The sequence below is a fragment of the Mastigoproctus giganteus genome, chromosome 10, assembly GCF_048544385.1.
Source record: "Mastigoproctus giganteus isolate SK-2022 chromosome 10, ASM4854438v1, whole genome shotgun sequence".
In the NCBI taxonomy this organism is placed as follows: Eukaryota; Metazoa; Arthropoda; class Arachnida; order Uropygi; family Thelyphonidae; genus Mastigoproctus; species Mastigoproctus giganteus.
In genome coordinates, this window is record NC_143584.1 from 145908500 (window position 1) to 145933407 (window position 24908).

The 24908-nt window shown below is 37.7% G+C and overlaps 1 protein-coding gene across 2 annotated transcripts in view; it reads right to left on the reverse strand.

The window, feature by feature from the left end:
* PAN2 (PAN2-PAN3 deadenylation complex catalytic subunit PAN2) overlaps positions 1 to 24908 on the reverse strand; it is a 588859-nt gene that overhangs the window by 534936 nt on the left and 29015 nt on the right. For both annotated transcript variants that reach the window (XM_090383685.1, XM_090383686.1), the window contains exons 3-4: positions 16358 to 16527; positions 4557 to 4755 (exon numbers count right to left, since the gene is read on the reverse strand). In XM_090383685.1, the coding sequence (XP_090239811.1) occupies positions 4557 to 4755; positions 16358 to 16527 (369 nt within the window). The remainder of the gene's footprint in view (positions 1 to 4556; positions 4756 to 16357; positions 16528 to 24908) is intronic.

Genomic DNA, 24908 nt, shown 5'->3' on the forward strand with positions numbered 1-24908 from the left:
ACAAGACACCACGAGCTATTCTGGCAGACTGTCTACACTGCTCACAAAACTTCACATCTGACCGCACAATTATCCCCCAGGTCCTTTTCATTCTCTACCACTGTCAGTGTAGTACCACACAGTTGATACATTACTCTGGGGTTACTGCTTTACATTTGTCAAAACTTCAGTTGCCACCTCTCAGCCCATCTGCTCAACTTTCCTAGATCCTTTTGTAGCAGAACACTGTCATTAGCATCATTAACAACACTGACGACCTTTGTTTCATCTGCAAACGTATACATTAAGGCTGATATGCCATCATCAATATCATTAATAAGTACAGAACACAACAATGGACCCAACACTGAACCCTGGTGGGTTCAGTGTTGGCTCCAATGTTGTTCCATTAATAACATTAGTCCACGAAGAGCAGTGTCCATTGATTACCACACTTTGTCTTCTCCCACTCAACCACCCCTTTATCCATAGCATCAATTTGCCTCCAATGCAACACTGCTCCAATTTGTGTAGCAGTCTTCCATGTGCAATGGTATCAAAAGCCTTTCTAAAATCCAAATATATGATATCAAAATTATTCTTTGCATCCAGTTCCTTTGTAACCACATCATAGTATCCAATCAAATTGGACAGACAAGACTTCCCCTTAAAAAACCCATGCTGTGTTTGAACTATAACTGAAGTCTTGTCTAGATAATCCTGCAGTGCTTCTTTAACCAGTGCCTCCATTAATTTCCCTGTAACAGAAGTTAAACTAGCAAGTCTGTAATTACTTGTGTCACCCTTTGATCCTCCTTTGTGAATTGGGGTCACATTTGCACATTCCCAGTCCATGGTTACCTCTCCTGAGTCCAAGGAAGCTCTCATAACTATGGCTAAGGATTTGCTTACTTCCTTTGCTGCCTCCTTTAATAATAACTGAATAGATCCCATCCACCCCAGGTGCCTTTCTTATGTTTAACTTCAACAATTTCTCTGCCACTTTGCTCTCAGTTATTACAAAACCATCTAGCTCAGTAGCAGAGTTTTAATTCACCTCTGGCATTTCCCTCCCTGAATAACTCCTCATGTGTGTAGATAAAAAATACTCATTTAGTTTGTTAACTACTTGAGCAGCATCATCAGTAGTTGAATCATCGATATCAAGTGGACCAATCTGATTCATCCCCTTTCTTCTAGAGTTTACATAAATAAAGAATTCTTTGCTGATTTTCTTTGCATCCTTTGCCAAAGATTTCTCAAAATTTGCCTTTGCCTGCCTAACCCCTTTTGTGAATTCGTTACAGACCAGCTGATATCTATCATAGGCTTCCGTGTCACCTGTTAATTTATATGGATCCAATGCATTTTTTCTTCTCTGCCACATGTCTCATTAGTTCATCTGACATCCATTTAGGCCTAAATCTTGAACAATATTTCTTAGTTGGTATGAGAAACCTAGTAGAGTTTTTAAGATTAATTCTCTGAATGCTTCCCATTTTGAATTTGCTGTTGGTAACATCATCAGTTGGTCCCACTGTATAGAATTTAAATACTGTCTCAGACCATTGTAGTCACCTTTACAAAAGCAAAAACACTTCCCTTTACCACTGATGGTAGTTACCTCTGAGTAAATCCCACTTCAGCACACTGTGATGACTGCCACTTAGCGGTTCCTTTATCTGCAGATTCTTAATGCATGAAGAACCACAACTGGTAATCAGATCAAGAGTATTACTCCCTCTAGTTGCCTCCTGAATATGCTGCTGTAGAAAACAATCATCCAATAAATCCACAAACACCTTGCTAGTGTGTGATGACTAACCCACAAATTCCAGTCAATATCTGGGAATTAAAATCCTCCATTATAAGACACACTGATTTACTGGCCCACTCTATTTCTCTGTACGGTTGTTTATTATACTCATCAGAATTATTAGGCCTATAACACACTCCTACTCTCAATTTTGCTTTTCTGGTGCTTAAGTCACACCAAACTGATTCGACACTGCACTGCCCAGCCATGTTGACTGGCTGTACTTCCTTGGATTTTATGTGTTTCTTAACTAATAGCATAACCCCTCCTCCCTTCATATCCTGTCTATCCTTCCTGTACACATTGTACTCCCCAAATTCTAGTTCTGCATTCCTTAAATCTGTGTGACACCACATCTCTTTTCAGTATCTGCCTTTGATGTTTTGACCTACATCTGAAATTCATCAAATTTATTTACCAAACTCCTAGCATTGGTGTACACGTAAGTATACATGAACCTGTTCCTATTCTTAGCTACCCTAACACAGCCCATGTATTTACTTGTTCCACAATGACTCCCAGCAGTCTCTGAAATCCCCTGCACCATGTTTTCCAGGCTGCTGCTCATTCCAATAGAAGCAGTGCAAGAATCACTTTCACCTCTGCCAGAGGCTACTGTTAATCTATTAGTCCGTGTATCCCCCCCCCCAAGCTATCAGTTTTCCAACTCACCTAACACTGCCTCGATAGCATCAGCAAATATTCTTGCATCCTTTCTATTTAAGTGTATCCCATCCCTGTAGAAGCAGTCTCTCCTGTTAACAAGCAGAGACCAAGCTCAGAAAAATTCTACCCCTTTATAAAGGGGTAGAATTTTAAAAACTACATGCCTAATACATAATTTGCCCTACTTTAAACTTTCATTTTGATGTTAATTTCTGTTATGCTTTAATTTTTTTAAAATGCCTTAATTAATTCCAAATTATTTGTCTTACAGTTTTAACCTAAACCTTTGTGGCATGCATTTTATGTCTGAAACAGAAACAAAGATTTTGATATTGTCATTTTAACTTGTAATTGCAATCTTGATGATTGGTTCTTGAAAAGTGACCCCAAGGTTGTATGTCATATGGCAATATTTTTTCTTAAGATTATACCATTTTATATTATAAAATATTTTTTTGTCTATTACTTTGATCTATAAACTAATTTTACTCCATCCTATTAATTTTCTATTTCTGTTCAATTTTTTTCCCTCTAATTATACTCACTCTTTATTACTTTTCTATTTCTCTTCTTCCCATTAATATTATCATTAAACTAATATTCATCATGGTCATTGGGTTTCTGTGATTATCAGTAGCCCTAGTCCAAGAAAATTTGTTCTTTCTTTTTTCTCTTCTTTTCTTATTTCTTTGTCCTTTTTATATATTTATATACAATATATACACTGTGCTGCCACTTTATTAGGTACACCTACCTAGTAGCGTGTTGAGCCTCCTTTAGCCTTCAAAACAGCCTGAATTCGTCTAGGCATGGATTAAACAAGTTGCTGAAAATGCTGTGCAGGAATGGAGTACCATGCACATATGAGTGTGCATGGTACACTCATATGTGCATGGTACTCCATGCACATGAGTGTGTCACGCAGTTCCATGAGATTCGACAGAGCCGTAGGCCTGCAGCGAACAGCCCTTTCCAGCTCATCCCAAAGATGTTCAATAGGATTGAGATCTGCGGACTGGGTGGGCCCTTGCAGCAAAGAAAAGTCATTGTCACATTCCTGGAACCATTCCATAATAATTCGTGCTTTGTGTACCAGTGCATTATCCTGCTGGAAGTAACCATCTGACTGACGATAAACTGTCAACATGAACAGATGCACTTGGTAGGCAATGATGTTTAGGTATGATGTGGCACTGAGATGTGAATCTATGGGTATCAATGGACCCAACGTGTGCCAAGAAAACATTCTCCACACCATAACACTGCCCCACACTACCTTGCACAGTAGTCATAAGACATGACGGGTCCATGCATTCATGTTGTTTTCACCAAATTCTGAGCCTTCCATCAACATGATGCACCAGGAACTTCGACTCGTCAGACCAAGCAACTGTTTTCCAATCCTCGATAGTCAAATGATGGTGTTGCTGTGCCGCCCACAGGAGGCATGCTCTCTTGTTCTTCGTTGATAACAAAGGTAAGCGATGTGGCCATCGGCCGCTGTAGTCCATTTGGGACAAAGTGCAACTAGTGGTCCATTGTGATATTTTGTTCTGTGCACCAAGGTTGTGTTCTGACGTTATGTGCGACGTTGTAGCCCGTCTGTTTGCTTGCACAATTCTAGCCATCCTCCTCTGACTTCTCTCATCAACAAGTGATGAGAGAAGTCAGAGGAGGAGTGCCAGTGAGAGGATATTTTCTGTTCGTTGCACCATTCTCGATACACCCTTGAAACTGTGGTGCGTGAAAAGTTCAGGAGAATTGCCGTTTCAGAGATGCTTTGTCCAGCACATCTTGCACCTACCATGCCGCGTTCAAAGTCCGTTAGATCACTCCTTTTCCCCATTCTTGCTAAGGTTTGTACGCTTAACTGATACTAGAAAGGTTGTTCTGCTGCATTTATATCCACAACTGTGGTCATGTGACTTGCAACGTTGTGGGACAGACCATTTGTGTGCACAGCAAGGGTGAACCTAATAATAAAGTGGTAGCACAGTGTATGTGTATACATTTTTTTTTTGGCTGGTGGTACATAAGCTTTTGCATCATTGTGCCAATACTAATATATTAACTTCATATTACAAAAACTACATACCTTTCCATTAACATCTCCTGCACAAACAAATCTTGGATGAAGCCTAAGGATGGCAGATCCGTTTTCTCCAACTTGAACTGTTCTTACCTGCTCTCCCTGAGTCAAGTCTATTTCTACAAGGTTGTTTTGATGACCTCCCAAAAGCAATGTACCAGATGGCATTTGAACCATACACTGCATGTCTTCAAGTTGTTCAGAACTTAATAATAAATTTACACATCTCAGTATTTTGTAAAAATTACAGGAGGAGAGAAATTTACAAAAAACAATGACAGCTAAATAAAACTACCACTGAAAACTATTTATATAAATAAAATGCATTTACAATATTATAATTTGTTATAGTTTAAATAAATCTTCAAAAAGACTGTTTTAATTTTTACATACCCTTATTTCTAATGCTACTCCTTATTTTCCTACTACATTTAAACAGTACAAAAATCAGTGTATGCTATACTATAAATACCGATAATTTAGCTTCACCAATTTCATCCTCTACACACCAAAGTAATTTACAGATTTCTTTCACATTTGCTATCTGCATATTTCAAAACATGAAGGGGATACAGTAGAACTCATTTATAATGAGTTTGGACAACAGAATCACAAAAATTATGACATAATAAAATAGATGATTGGATGTAATATATTTTAAGAGCAAACTTACCTACTTGTAACAAGGATGGCAATTAGTATTAGTAATGGCAAATGATGCAAGGAGGCAAGCTTATACAGCATCAGAAAAAAGATAAAGAAAGTATAAACACTTTCCACACCACATGTGTATCCCCTCTAATAATATGTCTAATTCTTCCCTAAATTTATTCTAACTACACTTACATAACACCAGATGGAAGTTTGTTCCAACAATCAGATAATGCTGGCTAAAAGCAAATTTCTACATTTGAATCCTGCAACTATTCCTCCTCAATTTATGTCCCCTTATGTCTAAGCAAGAATAAACATGACATCAAAAATTAGCTTACACCATCCATTCAAAGCTTTAAACACCTCAATCAGATCTCACGGTCTAATATCAGATGCAGAAATTTACAGAACCAAAGCCTTTCTTGATAAGGATATCCATTTGTTCCACTGAATAATCCCACTACTCTTCTCTGCACCCACTTGCAAAGATGCACATCATTTCTAAAATCAGGCTTCCAGACATGCATGTGCTACTCAAGATGTGGCCTAACTATTGCCTTATACAATGGGATAATCACCTCCTTATCCCTGCAGGCAAAATTCCTATTTATCATTCACAAAACCCCATGAGCTGTACTGGCAGCGTGTCTGCACTGTTCAGAGAAATTCATACCTGACTGCACAATTATTACCTCACCCCCCAAGATCTGTTCATTCTCCACTACCCAAATTTTGGTTCCACATGGCTGGTATGTTAATCTGGGATTACTGCTGCCCATATGAAGTGCCCTGCATTTCCCAAAATGAAATATATCTAATAAAAAATCTTCAACTGTTTTCTAGAACCCATCAGCATAATTTGTCTAGATCTTATTGCTGTAGCATACACTGATTACTGTGATTACCTACCCCTGCCAACCTTAAGACATTAAGCTTGATATGCCTTCATCAATAGCATTAATAAATATAGAAAAGAACAATGGACCCAGCACTAAACCCTATGGACTTCACTAATAACATTAGTCCAAGAAAAGCAGTTCCCATTAATAACCACTCTCTGTCTTCTCCCATTCAACTATCCCTTTATCCATAGCAGCAACCTGTCCTTAATGCCACATTGCGCCAATTTGTATAGCAGTCTTTTATGTGCAACAGTAACAAAAGCTTTCCTGAAATCTTAAGTATATGATGTCAAAATTATTTTTGCATCCAGTTCCTTTGTTACTGTCATAGTATCCAGTTAGATTGCTCAGACAAGATCACTCCTTACCAAATCCATGCTGCAACTGCAGTATAAATTCATTCCATGTCTAGATGGTACTGCATTGCTTCTACATTATAAATGACTCCATTATTTTGGCTGGAACAGAAGCTCACACATCTGTAATTACTCACACTTGCTTCTACATCTGCAATTACTCACTTCACCCCTTGATCCCTTTTTTTGTGAACTAGGAATACATTCACACATCTCCAATCCCATAGCGACCTTTCCTGAATCAAAGGTTGCTCTCATAATTATGACTAATGGTTTGTTTACCTCTTTTGCTGCCACTTTTAATATAATTGGGTAGATTCTATCCACCCCAGGTGCCTTATTTACTTTTAACATCCACAGTTCTTTCCACTTTCCTCTTTGCTATCACAAAATCATTTAGCTCTCTATTAGAATTTGATATACTTCTGGTATCCCCATCCCTATAAAATTCCTCATGTGTGATTGCAGAGGTAAAATATCTAATTCAGTTTGTCAGCAACCTGATAGGATGCTGACTAACCGAGCCCGACGATCCTGACTTGATTGCAGACTAATTTGTACTTAGTGTAGGTTTCTGTAATCCCTGATAATTTATATGCATCTCATGTATCTTTCTTTTCTGTCACTAGTCTCATTACTTCACCTGACATCCATTTATGTCTAAGCCTTGAACAGTACCTCTTAGGTGATATAAAAAGCATAGTAGTGTCTACAATTACTATGAATGCTTCCCATTTAGAATTGCTGCAGGTAGCATCATCAGCTGGTTACACTGAACTGAATTTAAAAAGTGTCTGGCACTACTGTAATCAACTTTATGAAAGCAAAAGCCCTTTTCCCTTGATAGCAGTTACATCTTTAAGTAAATCCAATATCAATACACTGTGATCACTGCCACCTAGTGGGTTTTTATCTGCAGATTCTTAATGCATGAAGAGTCACTGCTGACAGGTATAACAAATTTTTAATAAATCATAACAACAAGTCATGTCATACTTTATTCACCAAATTTATTCACAAAGTAAAATACCAATAGAGGGATTTTTTCTTTTAAGTTACTCTTCTGTATAATGCCGTACCTAGTGTAAAATTAGATTCTGTAAAGTGCCATTTTTAAAAATATATTTAGGTAACAATATATGGCAATGGAAGATAGCATTTATGCCCTTAGCATTTTGCACCCATGGATAAAACAGGCAGCTGCCATTTTATATGGAGTGATTGTGTCATTTAATAGGGAGTGACAGTTTCTCATGAGAGGATATTGTATAAATTAAAGTAAGTTGGATAAAAGGGAAGTTCCATCAGAGGATTAGAGATTAGTTGAAGAACAGGAGAGAGACAGAGGGCAGTCATAAATGGTCACAGCGGATTGGAGTAGCAAGTAGATTCTATCAGTGATTAGGGCTCAGAGTTCTCTTGTTTCTTACCTTCCTAAATGATATTGAACTGGAAATATAAGAGAAGTTGTCAAAATATGCTGAAAACTTAAAGGTTGAGAAGGTGGTTAATAAACATTACCAGGCTGTGCCACTTCTTCAAAAGGAATTTGACCAACTGCAAATATTGTTTGAAAAATGGCAGCTAAAGTTCAATGCCACCAAATGCACTTGGAACAGAAATCCAATATTACAGGATGTTTAGAATGAGCCTTCATCTTGGGGATTATGATATGAATAGAAAGACACAAAGTTCAACATGCAGTATAAGCAGATAGGTAAAGATGAGCACATGGTGTCCTGTCTATGATTTATCGGAATTTTGCAAGTAAAGTGAAGGAGGTCCTATCTATGAGATGATAGTATAGCTATACTTGGAATGTATCCAGGTGTGGAAGCTCACCTAAGATGAGGGAGTTGCATCAAGAAGCCACATCATCTTGGAATTGTGTACCAAAACGTATATCTAAAGAAAGATATAGAACTTCTGCAGATGCAGAAAGTACAAAGGGTTGCTAGACTGGTGAAGAGCACCAAGTATTATACATATGACGAGCAGCTTAGAAGATGTGGTGTGCAGAGCTTACCAGTTATACATCTTAGGGGACATCTGAATGAGGTATATAAAGTCCTGAAGGGGACCTTATAATTAATAAAATGAATGAGAGAAGAATATTTTCAGGTGAATGAGACAAGAACCAGAAGGGACAAGATATTCTTGTATTGATTGCGGCCTCCAGGGTTACCCCTATATACCGCTGTAGCATCTGTAGGTTATTTATAGCCGGCAAGTGTGTGTAAGTGTGTGTATGTAAGTATATATGTGTGTTATGATGGTTGTTATTTGCCGGCCCTGGAGTCTTAGCAGCCGGGAGGCAGGGAGCAAGCTACCTGCTTCCCGACTCCCGTCCCTAGCCACGTGGAGGCGCTCCAGGAACTATCTAAATTACACTAAGTGGGATTCCAACAAGTGGAATCCCGGTTATAATAAATAAGGAATAAGGAGGATAAAGCAGGAGAAAAGAAAGTAGAAGAAGAAAAGTGAGCGAAACACTCTCTCAGGAAAAGAAGAAATAGGAAAGAGGAAAACACTAGTTGTAAAATCTAACAAGCGAGAGAGCTTGAAGAGGTAAAATTTTGAAGCCTGAAGGCTTGTAATTTTGAAAGAAAGATTCTCCTAGCCGGGAAGGAAGCCCAACCTGCACCGACAAGGGGAAAAAGAAAAGTCTCAAGGAAAGAACATAGGTAATGTACAAGTGGCTATTAGATAGCCACTTAAAAGAATAAATTAAGTTAAATAATAAATACTTATGTCACCGATATGAAACATAGCAGTAAACATATTAACAAATTACACTGCATAAGCAGAGAGTAAAATATACAATATTTACAAAATAAGTAATTAAAATCTTAGCTGAAAACTAGTCAACCAAGTCAACTATTTCTGTTAGTCAGCTAACAGAAATAGTCAACCAGAAGAAATGCAGAAACATATATACAAAACACAAAGAGACAAGCAGAACTCACTCAAGGCAAAGATATGCCAAAGGCAAAACCAATAAATACTGTACAATAAATTAGTTAACCAAATCAAAAGCAATTCTAAATTTAAATCTAAGTATAACAAATCAAAATAATAAGTTAAGTATTAAACAATAATTAATAAATATGCAGAGAAAATGTCTCTGCACAAGTAATCTAATCTATAAACATATGTACATAACCAGCAAGTGCAAAGCTGCTACCACAAGCTGCGAAAACAAAACTTGTTTCAAATAACAAGACACGCAGAATTAACAATAATGCATAGGTAAGCATTAAAAAAAAAAAAAAAAAAACTCAACCTGCAGGGCTGAACAAAAGCTAAAACTATACATTTCCACTGCAACTGGCAGTAGAAAAGAAAACAATGGCAAGACTGTAGGAGGAGAACGACACCTCCAACCAGTCAGCCAACAAAGCAATTGGATCTGAGAGGGCGGGGAGAGGTCCATTCCACCCTGACGCTGCTGACGAGGCTAGTAGGGGCCAGACGTGTTCAAAGCCGCTAAGTGGATTTTTCTTATTTATTGATTTGAAATTATTGTTTTTCTAAAACTTTTGATTTAAATTTAGGAGTATAGCATTATTTTGTGATTTTCTGATTAACTTGATGTATTTATTCTTTACTCGGCCTTGCAATTGCATAAAAGTATTGGTAAGGGTATCCATGTGTTACAAGTCACAACTCCGCTGAACAAGAAGTTTTTTAGCCATATTTAGCCGCTTATTGAATATTTTTACATCAAATTATTTTTTGTAAGTAGTTTATAGACCTAGTAAGGATTGTTAGTTTATTCTGAATTGAGACAGCGAGATTTCAAAGTTAATTAATATTTAAGTGTCCATAGATTACCGTTCGTAACTTCCCGCCTTTGTCCTTGTCATAAGATCGTTATATATCAAACCTAGATAGTGTTAGTATAGTATAGGTTATAATATTTTCGGTGATCGGTAAAATCTATTAAACTTGTTGAACTTCGTTGGCATTTAAATTGTACTTTTAACTAAATACATATACCGACTTAGATTACAAACGTAACATAATTAATTAATACATAACTGATACGGAAGTTATATAAAGCGAACTCGGAGATAATTAATACTTGACACTAAAAAATATATATCCCGTTATAACTGTGTTGGGAGATAAGTTAGGGTTATAAACTGAAATTGAAATTTTATTTAAATTAAAAGAAATCATGACTCAGACCAGAGCAGCAAAACAAAAGGCTCAAGCTAATGGAAGTGCTGTGGCTCAGAGGAGAACTGAGGGGGGCAGTTGCCTTCTGAATCACAGCCTTCTAAAATGCACAGCTTGCATGATGTTTGTGGAGCATTCAGGTACAGGACATGATATTGCCATGGGGGATGTCTTTGTGTGTGTGTGCGCGATGCAAGGAGTGTATCGATATCAGGCAACAACTCAGCGTTCTTATGGGCCTATATGAGAGCTTGAAGGACAGGGTGGATGCCCTCGAAGGAACTAAATTGAGGGGCCCATCAAGCTCTCAGCTGCCCACATCAACGCCAGAGCTTGCACTTGGTCATCGCGCAACACAGCGGCAACCCCCAAGGCAGAATGCGCTGGTCCCAAAGGAACTAGTAGTTGTTAGTGACTCTATTGTCAGGGAAACGGGGAACATGCTTTGTAAAAAGGATAGGTGGAACAGGACCAGGGTATGTCTGCCAGGGGCAAAGGTTGATGACGTTGTAGAGCAGACACATCATCTTTTAAGGGCACAAAAGGTGATATAGTTGTACACGTTGGCACTAATGATATCAAGAGTAGGAGACCCGCAGAATTGCTTAACAAGTACAGGTCACTGTTGAAAAAAAGCCGTGAAATAGGGTTGAATTTGAAAGTGTCTGCAATTCTGCCCAGACGCGATAGGAGGGAGTATATGATGAGAGCCTTGTCGATCAAATCGGCCCTGGAAAGATTGTGCAAGGCTCAAGGGGTAGAATTTTTTTCAGCCTGGACTGTACTTGTTAACAGGAGAGATTGCTTCTACAGGGATGGGATACACTTAAATAGAAAGGGTGCAAGAATATTTGCTGATGCTATCGAGGCAGTGTTAGGTGGGTCGGAAAACTGCTAGTTTGGGGGGAGACAAAGACGAATAGATTAACAGTAGCCACAGGCAGATGTGAAAGAGATTCTTGCACTGCTTCTATTGGAATGAGCAGAAGCCTGAAAAACAAGATGCAGGATATTTCAGAGACTGCTGGGAGTCATTGCGGTACAAGTAAACACATGGGTTGTGTTAGGGTAGCTAAGAATAGAAATAGGTGCATGTATACTTCCATGTACACTAATGCTAGGAGTTGAGTAAATAAATTTGATGAATTTGAGGTATTGCTCAAAACATCAAAGGCAGATATTGTTGGGATATCAGAGACGTGGTGTCACACAGATATAAGGAATGCAGAACTGGAATTTGGGGAGTACAACGACTACAGAAAGGATAGACTGGATAGGAAGGGAGGAGGGGTTATGCTATTAGTTAAGAAATACATAAAATCCAAGGAAGTGAAGTCAGTGGACATCGCTGGACAGTGCAGTGTCGAGTCAGTTTGGTGTGACATAAGCATTGGGAGATCAAAATTGAGAGTAGGAGTGTGCTATAGGCCTAATGACTCTGATGAGTACAATAAGAAACTGTACAGGGAAATAGAGTGGGCCAGTAAATAAGAGAGTCTTATAATGGGAGATTTTAATTTCCCAGATACTGACTGGAATTTTGGGGCTGGTCACTCACACACTAGCAAGGCTTTTGTGGATTTATTGGATGATTGTTTTCTACATCAGCATGTTCGAGATGCAACTAGAGGGAGGAATACTCTTGATTTGATTATCAGCAGTGATTCTTCATGCATTAAAGATCTGCTGATAAATGAACCACTAGGTGGCAGCGATCACAGTGTGCTGAAGTGGGATTTACTCAAAGAGGTAACTACCATAAGGGGAAAAGGGAAGGGTTATTGCTTTCGTAAAGGCGACTACGATGGACTGCAACAGTATTTAAGTTCTATACAGTGGGACCAACTGATGATGTTACCAACAGCAAATGCAAAATGGGAAGCATTCAAAGAACTTATCTTGGAAGCTACTAGGCTTTACATACCAACTAAGAAATATTGTTCAAGGTTTAGGCCTAAATGGATGTCAGATGAACTAATGAGACATATGGCAGAGAAGAAAATTGCATGGGATATATACAAATTAACACGTGACACAGAAGCCTATGATAGATACAAGTTGATCTGTAACCAAGTTACAAAGGAGGTTAGGTAGGCGAAGGCAGATTACGAGAAATCTTTGGCAAGGGATGCAAAGAAAAACAGCAAAGAGTTCTTTACTTATGTAAACTCTAGAAGGAAGGGGATGAATCAGATTGGTCCACTTGATATTGATGGGTCAAGTGTTGATGATCCTGCTCAGGTAGCTAACAAACTAAATGAATATTTTGCATCGACATTCACTCATGAGTTATTTAGCGAGGGGAAAGCCAGAGGTGTATTCAACTCTAGCAGTAAGCTAGAGAATCTTGTAATAACTGAGAGTAAAGTGGAGGAGAAATTGTTGAAGATAAACACAAGAAAGGCACCCGGGGTGGATGGGATCTATCCAATTATATTAAAGGAGGCAGCAAAGGAAGTAAGCAAACCCTTAGCTATAATTATGAGAGCCTCCTTGGACTCAGGGGAGGTACCCATAGACTGGAGATGTGCAAATGTGACCCCAATTCACAAAGGAGGATCAAAGGCTGACACATGTAATTATAGACCTGTGAGTTTAACTTCTGTTCCAGGAAAATTAATGGAGGCACTAGTTAAAGAAGTACTGCAGGATCATTTAAACAAGACATTTAGAATGACTTCAGTTATAGCTCGGACACAGCATGGTTTTGTTAAGGGTAAGTCTTGCCTGACCAATTTGATTAGATACTATGATGCAGTCACAAAGGAACTGGATGCAGGGAATAACTTTGATATTATATACTTGGATCTTAGAAAGGCTTTTGATACTGTTGCACATGGAAGACTGCTGCACAAATTGGAGCAGTGTGACATTGGAGGCAAATTGCTGCTGTGGATAAAGGGGTGGCTGAGGGGGAGAAGACAGAGAGTGGTAATCAATGGGCACTGCTCGTCGTGGACTAATGTTATTAGTGGAGTCCCTCAGGGCTCAGTGTTGGGTCCATTATTGTTTTCTGTATTTATAAATGATATTGATGATGGTATATCAAGCTTAATGTCGAAGTTTGCAGACGATACAAAGGTAGGCAGGGTTGTCAAGGGCACTACTGACACTATGCTGCTGCGACAGGATCTGGAAAGGTTGAGCAGATGGGCTGAGAGGTGGCAAATGAAGTTTAACATTGACAAATGTAAAGTACTACACATGGGAAACAGCAACCCCAGAGCAACGTATCAACTCTGTGGTACTACACTGACAGTGGTAGAGAATGAAAGGGACCTGGGGATGGTTGTGCAGGCAGATATGAAGTTCTCTGAGCAGTGCAGAGTAGCAAGAGTAGCTCATGGTGTATTGTCAATGATATATAGGAATTTTTCTAGCAGTGATAAGGAGGTGATTATTCCCTTGTATAAGGCAATGGTCAGGCCACACCTAGAGTACTGTATACAGGTCTGGAGGCCTCATTTCAAGAAGGATGTAGAGCTGCTGGAACGAGTACAGAGAAGGGCAAAAGATTAGTGAATGGAACAAAAGGGTGCTCTTACGAAGAAAGGCTTAATTTTTGCAAATTACAGTGTCTGGAGACTAGGCACCAGCGAGGTGATCTGATAGAGGTGTATAAAGCCTTGAATGGTTTGAGCATGCTCAATGATGATGGGATTCTCGCTCAGAATAATCACCTGAGAGGGCATAAATTCAAATTGAGGAAAGACAGATGTAGGATAGACGTGCGGAAATTTGCCTTTAGCCAGCGGGTGGTTGGTTGGTGGAACAGACTTCCATCCCTTGTCGTGGAAGTTGATAGCCTAAATAAGTTTAAGGCTCAGCTGGACAGGTATTTTGAACAAACAGATGGGTGAAGTGGAAGTGGTTTTTTTTTTTTTTTTTTTGGCTGATGCTGCATAAGCTTGCTTTCTTGCATCAAATGCCTCTACTAATGCTAAGTTTATACCCTCAGAACCAAAACCCATTTACAACTAAAAATGCTAGACCAAGAACTATATTGTACTAGCAAAAACCTAACTGATTGCAGCTACAATCAGGCAGGAAAAAGAAAAATACAACAAATAATCAGCCCAGCAGGAAAACAAAATTAAATCAAAACACAAGCAGCAAGAGAAGCAGCCCCAGCAGTAAAACAGCCTAGAGAGGAAAATGATCTCACTCAACCGGAACAGTCAACTGAAGGTTGGATCTGAGGGAGCAGGGAGAGGTCCATCCCACTCCTCAGAGCCAAACAGGCAATGTAAGAAGAGAAAAACTGTCTCTTCAACATAATAATGAGCTAACTACACAAGTAATGTACAATATAAACATTTAAGATTAACAACTGCTGATTCAAAAACACAATAAAATCAGTTACTCTCAATTCTGAGAGCAAGCAGCAAATCAAACAAAAGCACAATGATATTAACAAGATAATTACAGTGTTTACAAAATACATAAAATTTAACACAGAAAATCATTTCAGGCAAACCGGACAGAGTTCGAAGTGGGAGAGGGGAGGTCCATCTCTCCCACTCGGCCAGGCGAAACCTGAAACAAGTCTCCAGAAAAAGACGCAAAAACTGCGTCCAAAACACAAGGCAATTTAGGCAAGGAAGAAATTTCTCTCAAAAAAAAAAAAAAAGAATACAGTAATATATATAAATATTAAGAACAAATAACAAAATCAAGGGTTATACCAGAAGGCACAAATATAAACTCTCAAGAAGTGACAGTAGACTTGATCTTATGTAGTTTACCTTTGGGCACATTGAAATAGATTGCCTGAAAGAATGGCTGAGGTGAAGAGTGCAGAAAAAAATCAAGAAAGAACTGGATAGCAACTTTTTGACTATGGGAATAATATGAGAGAAAGTTTTTTTTTTTTTTTTTTTTTTTTTAATTTCTTGACAGAGGCAAAATAAATTCTGCTTCCATGCAGATAATTGTAAGCAGGAGGAAAACAGGAGATTTTTGGGCAAAAACAAGAAAAAAAAAATCAGATATTTTGCAAAAAAACAGGATATTTTTGGGCAAAAACAAGAAAAAAAGTCAGATATTTTGCAAAAAAACAGGATATTTTTTGAAAAAAACCATGTGTTTAAAAGTCCACACACTTTATATTGAAATGCAGACACAGGAATGTTTACCAGTACAGCATGCTTTCAAACATTAGCTTAAAAAAAAAAAAAAAAGTATTCAACAGTTGAGACAGCCTTCAAAGTCAACAAATGCAGCTCCTGTGATTTCCCCCCCCCCTTTTCATTTAACCTTCTGGCAGGTATTTCAAAAGCTGTTGAAACAGCTGATGCATTGATATACATATTTCACCAATCAGATATTTTGGAAAGGGGATTAACCTCCCATGCATGTAAGTTGGGTATGGTGCACTAACATTAACTATATATATATATATATACATCCATCCTTACAGCAGGGTGTGTATGTGTGTAAGTACAATATCTCGCCAGTTCAATCTCAATATTCTTCTTTGATTAGCCCTCAATATTTCTTAAATACAAAACAACAGCATCAATTTCCCAAAATAATTTAATGAGTGAGATGGTTAATGGACAAGAATTAAATGTGGTTTTACCATAAATATTTTTGTTAGTGTCCCAAAACAAGTTATCATACTGGTGGTGTTATAAGTAGCATGATAATTCACATTATAGTATATAATAAAACTTGTAAAAACAACCTGTAAATATTACATTGCAATATTCACCTATGTCTAAAAACTGTAAGCCCACGCCTAGAAGACAGATGCAAAGAATTACTAGTGAGCGATAAAATTCCAGCATCTACTGTCAGGAGTTCCCTGACTTCATCAGTGGCATGACTCTGGAAAGATGTATACTTCTGAAGAGCTGAGGTGTAATATGATGTCACATGTCCCTATAAATGAACAATTCGTAGCATTAAGCTAATAATCTAATACAGCATTTTAAAAAAAAAAAAAATGTTTGTCAAATTTTTAAAATATACGTTTGTCAATTCTAACAAACAGCACTCCTCTGTGTCACTTTATAGGCCTGATATAGCCAAATGGTCAAGAATGAGAGTGCAGTAGCATACACTCTTTGAGTGAACCATGGCTCAAGCCCATGACTACTAAATATGATTAACCATTAATGATTAAATACAATGTGATTTATTGTAAACTCTTCTGACCTGGTTGTCTTTCCAGAGTCTAAATAAGAACATCTTTTTCTTTTTTTAAATATTATAAGTGGATAGAATAATAGAGGATAATTCATTCATTAGTTAAATCTGCTTTCCACACATCTAGGACCAACATAAAAGTGGAAGGTTTATTCGTTCTTAATATTTCATACCAGCAACATATACTAGCCAAATCATCAGGAACCTGTAAACTTGTTGTTTACAACTTTTAAAGTTTAATTGTAAAATATATCAGAAGTAATGAGGGTCTTTGAAAAAGTTTTAAGAGATGTGAAAAAAAAAACAAAAAAAAAACATGAATTTCACTTAGAATAAACAGCCATTTATTTATTTTTTTTTTTTTAACTTATAAAACCTGTCTGCATATTTCTAATAGTTCAAATAAGTAAACATGAGCCTTACAGTTGTTTGAAACTTTTTGGCTGATGCTGTATAAGCTTACTTTCTTGCATCATATGCCTTTGCTAATGCTAACGTCAATTTTGCTTATATTTAGATTTAAGCATTTTCCACAGAGTGCCAGATTCAATTAAAGTCTGACTTGCTGATGACATCATGTAATTTTCCATATATCCCAAAAAAAAAAAAAAGACATAAACCTTCTTAAAACAAATAAAATTAAGTTGTAAGAAAAATAAATAAAAAACTGTTGGGAAAAACATGAAAAACAATTACAATATCATGTCCTTTTTTAAAAAAAAAAATTAGCTTTTTTTTTAGTCTTTATGTGAAGACTATATTGGATAAACTAGTCTGTTCAAATGTTTAAAAAAAAAAAAAAAAATCTACATTCGTATAAACTAGTGGTGCTATTATCAGCATTTTGAAAGGTATTGTGGAAACAAATGGAAATTAATATTGTTTGATGGGATTAAATTCAAATAGGCAGTGTGGATATACTAAGGGTAGATTGGCAGGGATACCTTGGTGAAATTCACGAAGGAAGCACAGAATGCAAAAGATAAATATGTGTTGGCAATAACACTAGATTATACTGTTGCATTTGACAGATTGTGTTCAAATATCATATAAGAAGATAGAAAAAGAGTTAATGAGAGGTTCACCATAAGGTTCCATAGCAGCTCCATTTTTATAAAATGCTGTTATTAACTGACTCAATGGATCCTGTGCAGCTCACATCAACACATCACGTGCCTATGATGATGTGATGTGATGGTATTTGTTAAGACTAATACACAAAAAGAGTTGGAAGAGATTGCAAAAGAAGTATTGTTGAGAACTGAGAACTGGTATAAAGTGCATAAACTTGAGATATTGATAAAGAAAACACCTATGATGCTTGTGAAAGGTGAATTCAACCAACAGTGCATTTTACAATTAGGCTGAAAGGGCAACTGATAAAATATGTAAGTGAACTAAAGTATTTAGTTCACATGAAGCAGCAGTATGGTATAGAAAAGTACTGAATTCCTACATCAAAATAACTTTGATACTGATCCAAAAATTTGTACTTATTATTATCTACAATGCATTTACAACCACATCTAATGATGCTATTCGAGTGCTGGCTGAGACACTACCAGCCAATCCAGAGGTAATGGATAGGTGGTTGAGATACTATGTGAGGAAGAATATGCATGAAGAGTTGGATAACACTGTAGCAGAAGTTGGAAAAAAATTATTTTACTGATGAAATGTGAAAAAAATAAAAAATAAGGAAAAGAAGAAAAATAATGTAGAAATAGCATGGAAGAGGGCAGAACAGCGATAAAGGAAGTAAATTTCAATTTCTTTCCAAGGTGGATATTTCATCAACTACAGAAATAGTAAAACAGTGCTTCTGTCTGGAGATGTGTTTGGGCATGGGAAAGACTTTATAGGCTAGATCTGGTTGATTTTGATTGTTTGTTAGTTTGTTATTTGGTTTTTAGGAGCATTAGCAACTTAGGCCATATTGCTCCGGGAATATGTGGTGGTCATTCCCTGACCTTTCCGCATCCTCCGTATTTGGTGGTGACGGGCTCAAACCCCGGCCTAATCAAGAAGCGTGTACTACGCACTGCTGCTCCTTCCCACCTGGCTACAAAGGTGCGCCCTGGTTGATTTTGAACAATGTACATGTGTTCAATAAGAAACTAGTCAGCACATATTATTTGACTGTCAGAACTACATAGATCTGAGACAGACTAGAACATTTACATGGCAGTTTAGATAGTTCAAGGTTGCCATGTGTTTTATGATAGCAATACCAAAGGGAGTTCAAAGAGTTTGCCAATAAAATTATTGTTAGATGTAAGACACTGCTGAATTTGAATATTTCTTTAAATTTTGTATCATTTGTACGTGCATATACCTTGTTAGTGTTAATTAAATATATTACACAAGTAGACATTTGATGCTGGCTATAGTTAGGATATACCACACGATGGGAATACAGGTGACCCCCGCTTAACGCTGATCATTCGTTCCGGAAAAACAGAGCGCTAAGCAAGCGCCGCTTTCCCATAAGGTAACATATGTATTTGTGAGCTGCGGTCAGTGCCATAGGATATTTCCTAATCAACAATAAACGGTAATGAAAAGATGCACAAATGTCGGTCAAAATATTTAATATTCAAATATTTGCACATATAAAATATTCTGCATTACATACGTATAATTATGTGGTAACTACTTGCGTATCAAAAGTAAACTTAAAATTCCAATTAAAATAATGAATTTAATTGATTTAATTTAATGGATGAATTTAATCATGAAAAATGTGTGGATTTTGAGTTGAACTTTGGCCCTCTTCCAAATCAACTAAAAGGGATATTAATTTTAAATGGCCCGCAGCGTTACCACCCAACAATAAAGTCAACTGATCCTTCGCCGCTTTGAAATTTGGCATATTTTTTGTTCTTTCAATATGAAACTTCTTTTAGGCATTCGTTTCCACAAAAGTCCCGCTTCATCTATGTTAAAAACTTGTTGAGAAGTATAACACATAATACCTCTCTTCAATAATTTTAACAAGTTCTTTTTTGAAAGTTTCGGCTCCTTGATCTGCACTAGCGGCTTCTCCCTGGATTTTAAATATATTCTACCAGCCCTTACCAGTTTTAAATGGTTCCACATTTTTTTTTTTTTTTTTTAGGCGAGTTTTCTTCAGATCATCATATTGGCTAATCTCTTTCTCTCTCTCTTTTTTTTTTTTTTTTTTTTTTTTTTTAAATATTTAACTTAACTGACTTCTGCATTGGAATATTATCTTCAATAAAATTAGTCTTTCCATTTCAATCCTAATAGCCGGCCTAGCCCTAGTTGCTTGCAGTGGAACAGCTATCTTTCCCGCTGATAAAATTAATTTTTTATAATTGTTCTTACAGTTAAACTTGCAAGTCCTAAATTATGGCACACATCCGCTTGTCGTTGACCGGAATCGATTCGCTTCAAAACGTGTAATTTAATTTTCAAATTCAGTCTTTTTCTTACATTTATAGTCTTCGTACTGCGCCCAGACGTTGCTTTTTCATTCCTGTCGGTCATTATTAGCTCTTCGGAAATATAACCGCGTTGGTTGAATTAATTATGATACAATGTTCAAGTAAACTTTCCGTTACGCACGATGTCTAATACTGTACTGAGTGATGACTAGACTTCGGATAAATGCATATAACACAAATATTACAAGCAATATATTTGATCATTTTTTAAAATGTTGATCTCGGAACTACGTAACAAGTCACTGTACTGCAATTAAATTAGCGTGCGAGAAAATTTCACTGAGCGTGGGAAAATTCCTCAAGTCGGCGTGGGAAACGTTTTAATGCTGTTTTGATATTCATTTTCAAGCTATCGACTCCATCAAATGAAACGATTTTGTTAAATATGTCAAAAATGTAATCTGTAAAAGAGCGCTATAGTGATCTGTGACAGCGTTATAGTCAGATACGGGTTATAATATAAGAACAGCGTTATAGCGAATCAGCGTAAAGCAAACCGCGTTATAAAGGGGGCCTGCTGTATTTGGATTTGTTTGTCATTTTCTTGTTTGTTTGTTCGTTCCCCATCTGGGGCTGGCAATTGTCACACAGGAAATGTGAATGATATTTAGAGTTTATTTTTATAAATACAAAGAGTTACTCTTTTATATATAAAAATGTATTTAGTATTAGTATCAGCAGTAGCAAATGATGCAAGAAAGCAAGCTTATATAGCATCAGCCAAACAAAATTAAAAAATGTCCATTTCACTTATCCATACCCTCCAATAGTTTTTCTCGTTCATGCTTTAATTTATTCAAACTATCCAATTCCACAACAACAGATGGAAGCTTGTTCCAACAATCAATCACCCATTGGTTGAAGGTGAACTTCTGGACATTATTCAGCAACCATCCTTTCTCAATTTCCATTTGTACCCTCTCATAAGTGTAGTCTGTGCAAGAGAAAGAATCCCATCACCACTGATTTTACTCAATTCATTCAAAGCCTTACACACCTTAATCATATCACCTCACAAGTGCCTAGTCCCCCCAGACACTGCAATTTGCAATACTGAAGCCTTTCTTGGTAAGAGCACCCATTTGTTCCTCTCACCAGTCTTGTTTCCTTGCTCTGTACCCATTCCAGCAGTTCTACATCCTTCTTGAAATGAGTCCTCCAGACCTGTGCACTACACTTAAGGTCTCATTCAATGAAATAATCCCCTCCTTATCTCTACTTTCAAAATTCCTGCATATCATTGACAAAACCCTCGTGAGTTATCCTGGAAGCCAGTCTGCATAATTAGTATTAGTATTGGCAAATGACATGACACAAGAAAGCAATCTTACACAACATCAGAAAAAAAAAAAAAAAAAAAACACTTCCTATATCACTTGTCTATCCCCCCTCTATTAATTTGTCCAGTTCTTTGAATTTACTCAAACTATCCACTTCCACAGCAGCAGAAGGAAGATTTGTAGGATGATCAACTACCTGCTGGCTGAAAGCATATTTATCCATGTCTCTCCTTCAACCATCCTTCCTCAATTTAAATTTATGATCCTTCACGTGTGTTGCCTAGGAAGAGTAAGGATGCCATCAGCATTTAAATTATTCAATCCTTTTAAAGCCTTAAACATCTCAATCATATCTCTTCACCAGTGCCTAGTTTCTAGGCACTGCAGTTTGCAGAACTGAACTTTCTTGGTAAGAGTATACTGTTGCCTCTCCTTGCTGGCAAAATTTATATATATATTGTTGACAAAACAAAATGAGCTGTCCTAACAGCATGTCTGCACCGCTCAAAAATTTTCATTTCTGACAGCACAATTATCTCCAGGACTTCTTGTTCTCCACTGTCCTCAGTGTTGTACCATACATCAGTGTCCACTGATAACCACTATCTCTTCTCCTACTCAACCATCCCTTTATCTATAGAAGAAACGTGCCTCTAATGCCATACCCTTTGTGTGCAACAGTATCAAAAGCTTTTCTGAAATTTAAAAAAATTAGGTCGAAATTATTTTTTGAATCCAGTTCCTTTTTCACTGCATCATAGTGTCCAATCAGATTGGTCAGACAAAACTGCTCCTTAAGAAACCCATGCTATGACTGCCATATAACTACATTCATATCTAGATGGCCCTGCATTGCTTCTTTAACCAGTGAATGTAAATATAAATTAGTCTATAATCATGTCACAAAGCATCTTAGACAAGATTACAAGGAGTCTTTGAAAGAGAATGCAAACAACAGCAGCAAAGTATTCAATGCTTATATTAACAGTAGAAGGAATGGATTGAATCACATTGGGCTGATTGATATCGACTGTTCCACTGTTGATGATCCTGTTCAAATTGCTGATAAACTGAATACGTATTTTGCACCCACATTCTACATGAGAAATTCTTTCGAGAAAGGGATGCCAGACGTTTATCAAACTCTAATGGGAAGCTAAATGATTTTGTGACAACTGAAAGGAAATCATAAAAAATCTGCCTGTGGTGGATGGGATCTATCCAATTATAATAAGGGAGAGAGAAAAGGGGATATGCAAACCCTTTAGATTAATGACAGTGTGCTACTGCAACAGGATCTAGAAAATTTGGGAAGATGGACTGAGAAGTGGCAACTGAAGTTTAACATTGACAAATGCAAAGTACTGCATATGGGTAGCAGTAACCCCAGAGAAATGTACCAACTTTGTGGTATTACACTCAGGGTAGTGGAGAATGAAAAAGATCTGTTGGTAAAGTTTTCAGAGCAGAGCAGACAGGCTGCCAGAGTAGGTCATGGGGGTCTTGTCAATGATATATAGGAATTTTGCTAGCAGGGACAGGGAGGTGATTATCCCATTATACAAGGCAATGGTCAGGCCACACCTTGAGTACTGTCTACAGGTCTGGCGGTCTCTTTTAGGAAGGATGTAGAGTTGCTAGAACGAGTACAAAGAAAGGTAACAAAGGGGTGCTCTTACCAAGAAAGGCTTAAGTTCTGCAAATTGTAGCACCTGGAGAGTAGGCACCTGCGAAGTGATCTGATTGAGGTGTATAAGGCCTTGAATGGGTTGAGCAAGCTGAATGCTGATGGGATTCTTCCTCTTGCTCAGATTCTGCACCTGAGGGGGACATAAATTCAAACTGAGGAAAGACAATTGTAGAATAGAAGTGCAGAAATTTGCCTTTAGCCAGCGAGTGGTTCAGTGCCGGAACAAACTTGCATCTGTCGTTGTGGAAGTTGATGGCCTAAATAAACTGAAGGCCAAACTAGACAAACTTTTGTAATGAATAAATGGGTGAAATGGGAAGGGTTTTTTTTTTTTTTGGCTGATGCTATATAAGCTTCCTTTCTTGCATCACATGCATTAGCATTAGCATTAGTAGAGGCATTTGATGCAAGAAAGCAAGCTTATGCAGCATCAGCCAAAAAAAAAAAAAAAAAAACCACTTCCACTTCACCCCTCTGTTTGTTCAAAATACCTGTCCAGCTGAGCCTTAAACTTATTTAGGCTATCAACATCCACCACAAGGGATGGAAGTCTGTTCCACCAACCAACCACCCGCTGGCTAAAGGCAAATTTCCGCACGTCTATCCTACATCTGTCTTTCCACAATTTGAATTTATGCCCTCTCAGGTGATTTTTCTGAGCTAGAGGAAGAATCCCATCAGCACTGAGCATGCTTAAACCATTCAAGGCTTTATACACCTCTATCAGATCACCTCGCTGGTGCCTAGTCTCCAGACACTGTAATTTGAAAAACTTAAGCCTTTCTTCGTAAGAGCACCCCTTTGTTCCATTCACTAATCTTGTTGCCCTTCTCTGTACTCGTTCCAGCAGCTCTACATCCTTCTTGAAATGAGGCCTCCAGACCTGTATACAGTACTCTAGGTGTGGCCTGACCATCGCTTTATACAATGGAATAATCACCTCCTTATCCCTGCTGGAAAAATTCCTGTATATCATTGACAATACACCATCAGCTACTCTTGCAGCCCGTCTGCACTGCTCAGAGAACTTCATATCTGCCTGCACAACCACCCCCAAGTCCCTTTCATTCTCTACCACTGTCAGTGTAGTACCACAGAGTTGATACGTTGCTCTGGGGTTGCTGTTTCCCATGTGTAGTACTTGACATTTGTCAATGTTAAACTTCATTTGCCACCTCTCAGCCCATCTGCTCAACCTTTCCAGATCTTGTTGCAGCAGCATAGTGTCAGTAGTGTCCTTGACAACCCTGCCAACCTTTGTATCGTCTGCAAACTTGGACATTAAGCCCGATATACCATCATCAATATCATTTATAAATACAGAAAACAATAATGAACCCAACACTGAGCCCTGAGGGACTCCACTAATAACATCAGTCCACGATGAGCAGTGTCCATTGATTACCACTCTCTGTCTTCTCCCCCTCAACCACCCCTTTATCCATAGCAGCAATTTGCCTCCAATGTCACACTGCTCTAATTTGTGTAGCAGTCTTCCATGTGCAACAGTATCAAAAGCCTTTCTAAGATCCAAGTATATAATATCAAAGTTATTCCCTGCATCCAGTTCTTTTGTGACTGCATCATAGTACCCAATCAAGTTGGTCAGGCAAGACTTCCCCTTAACAAAACCATGCTGTGTCTGAGCTATAACTGAAGTCTTGTCTAAATGATCCT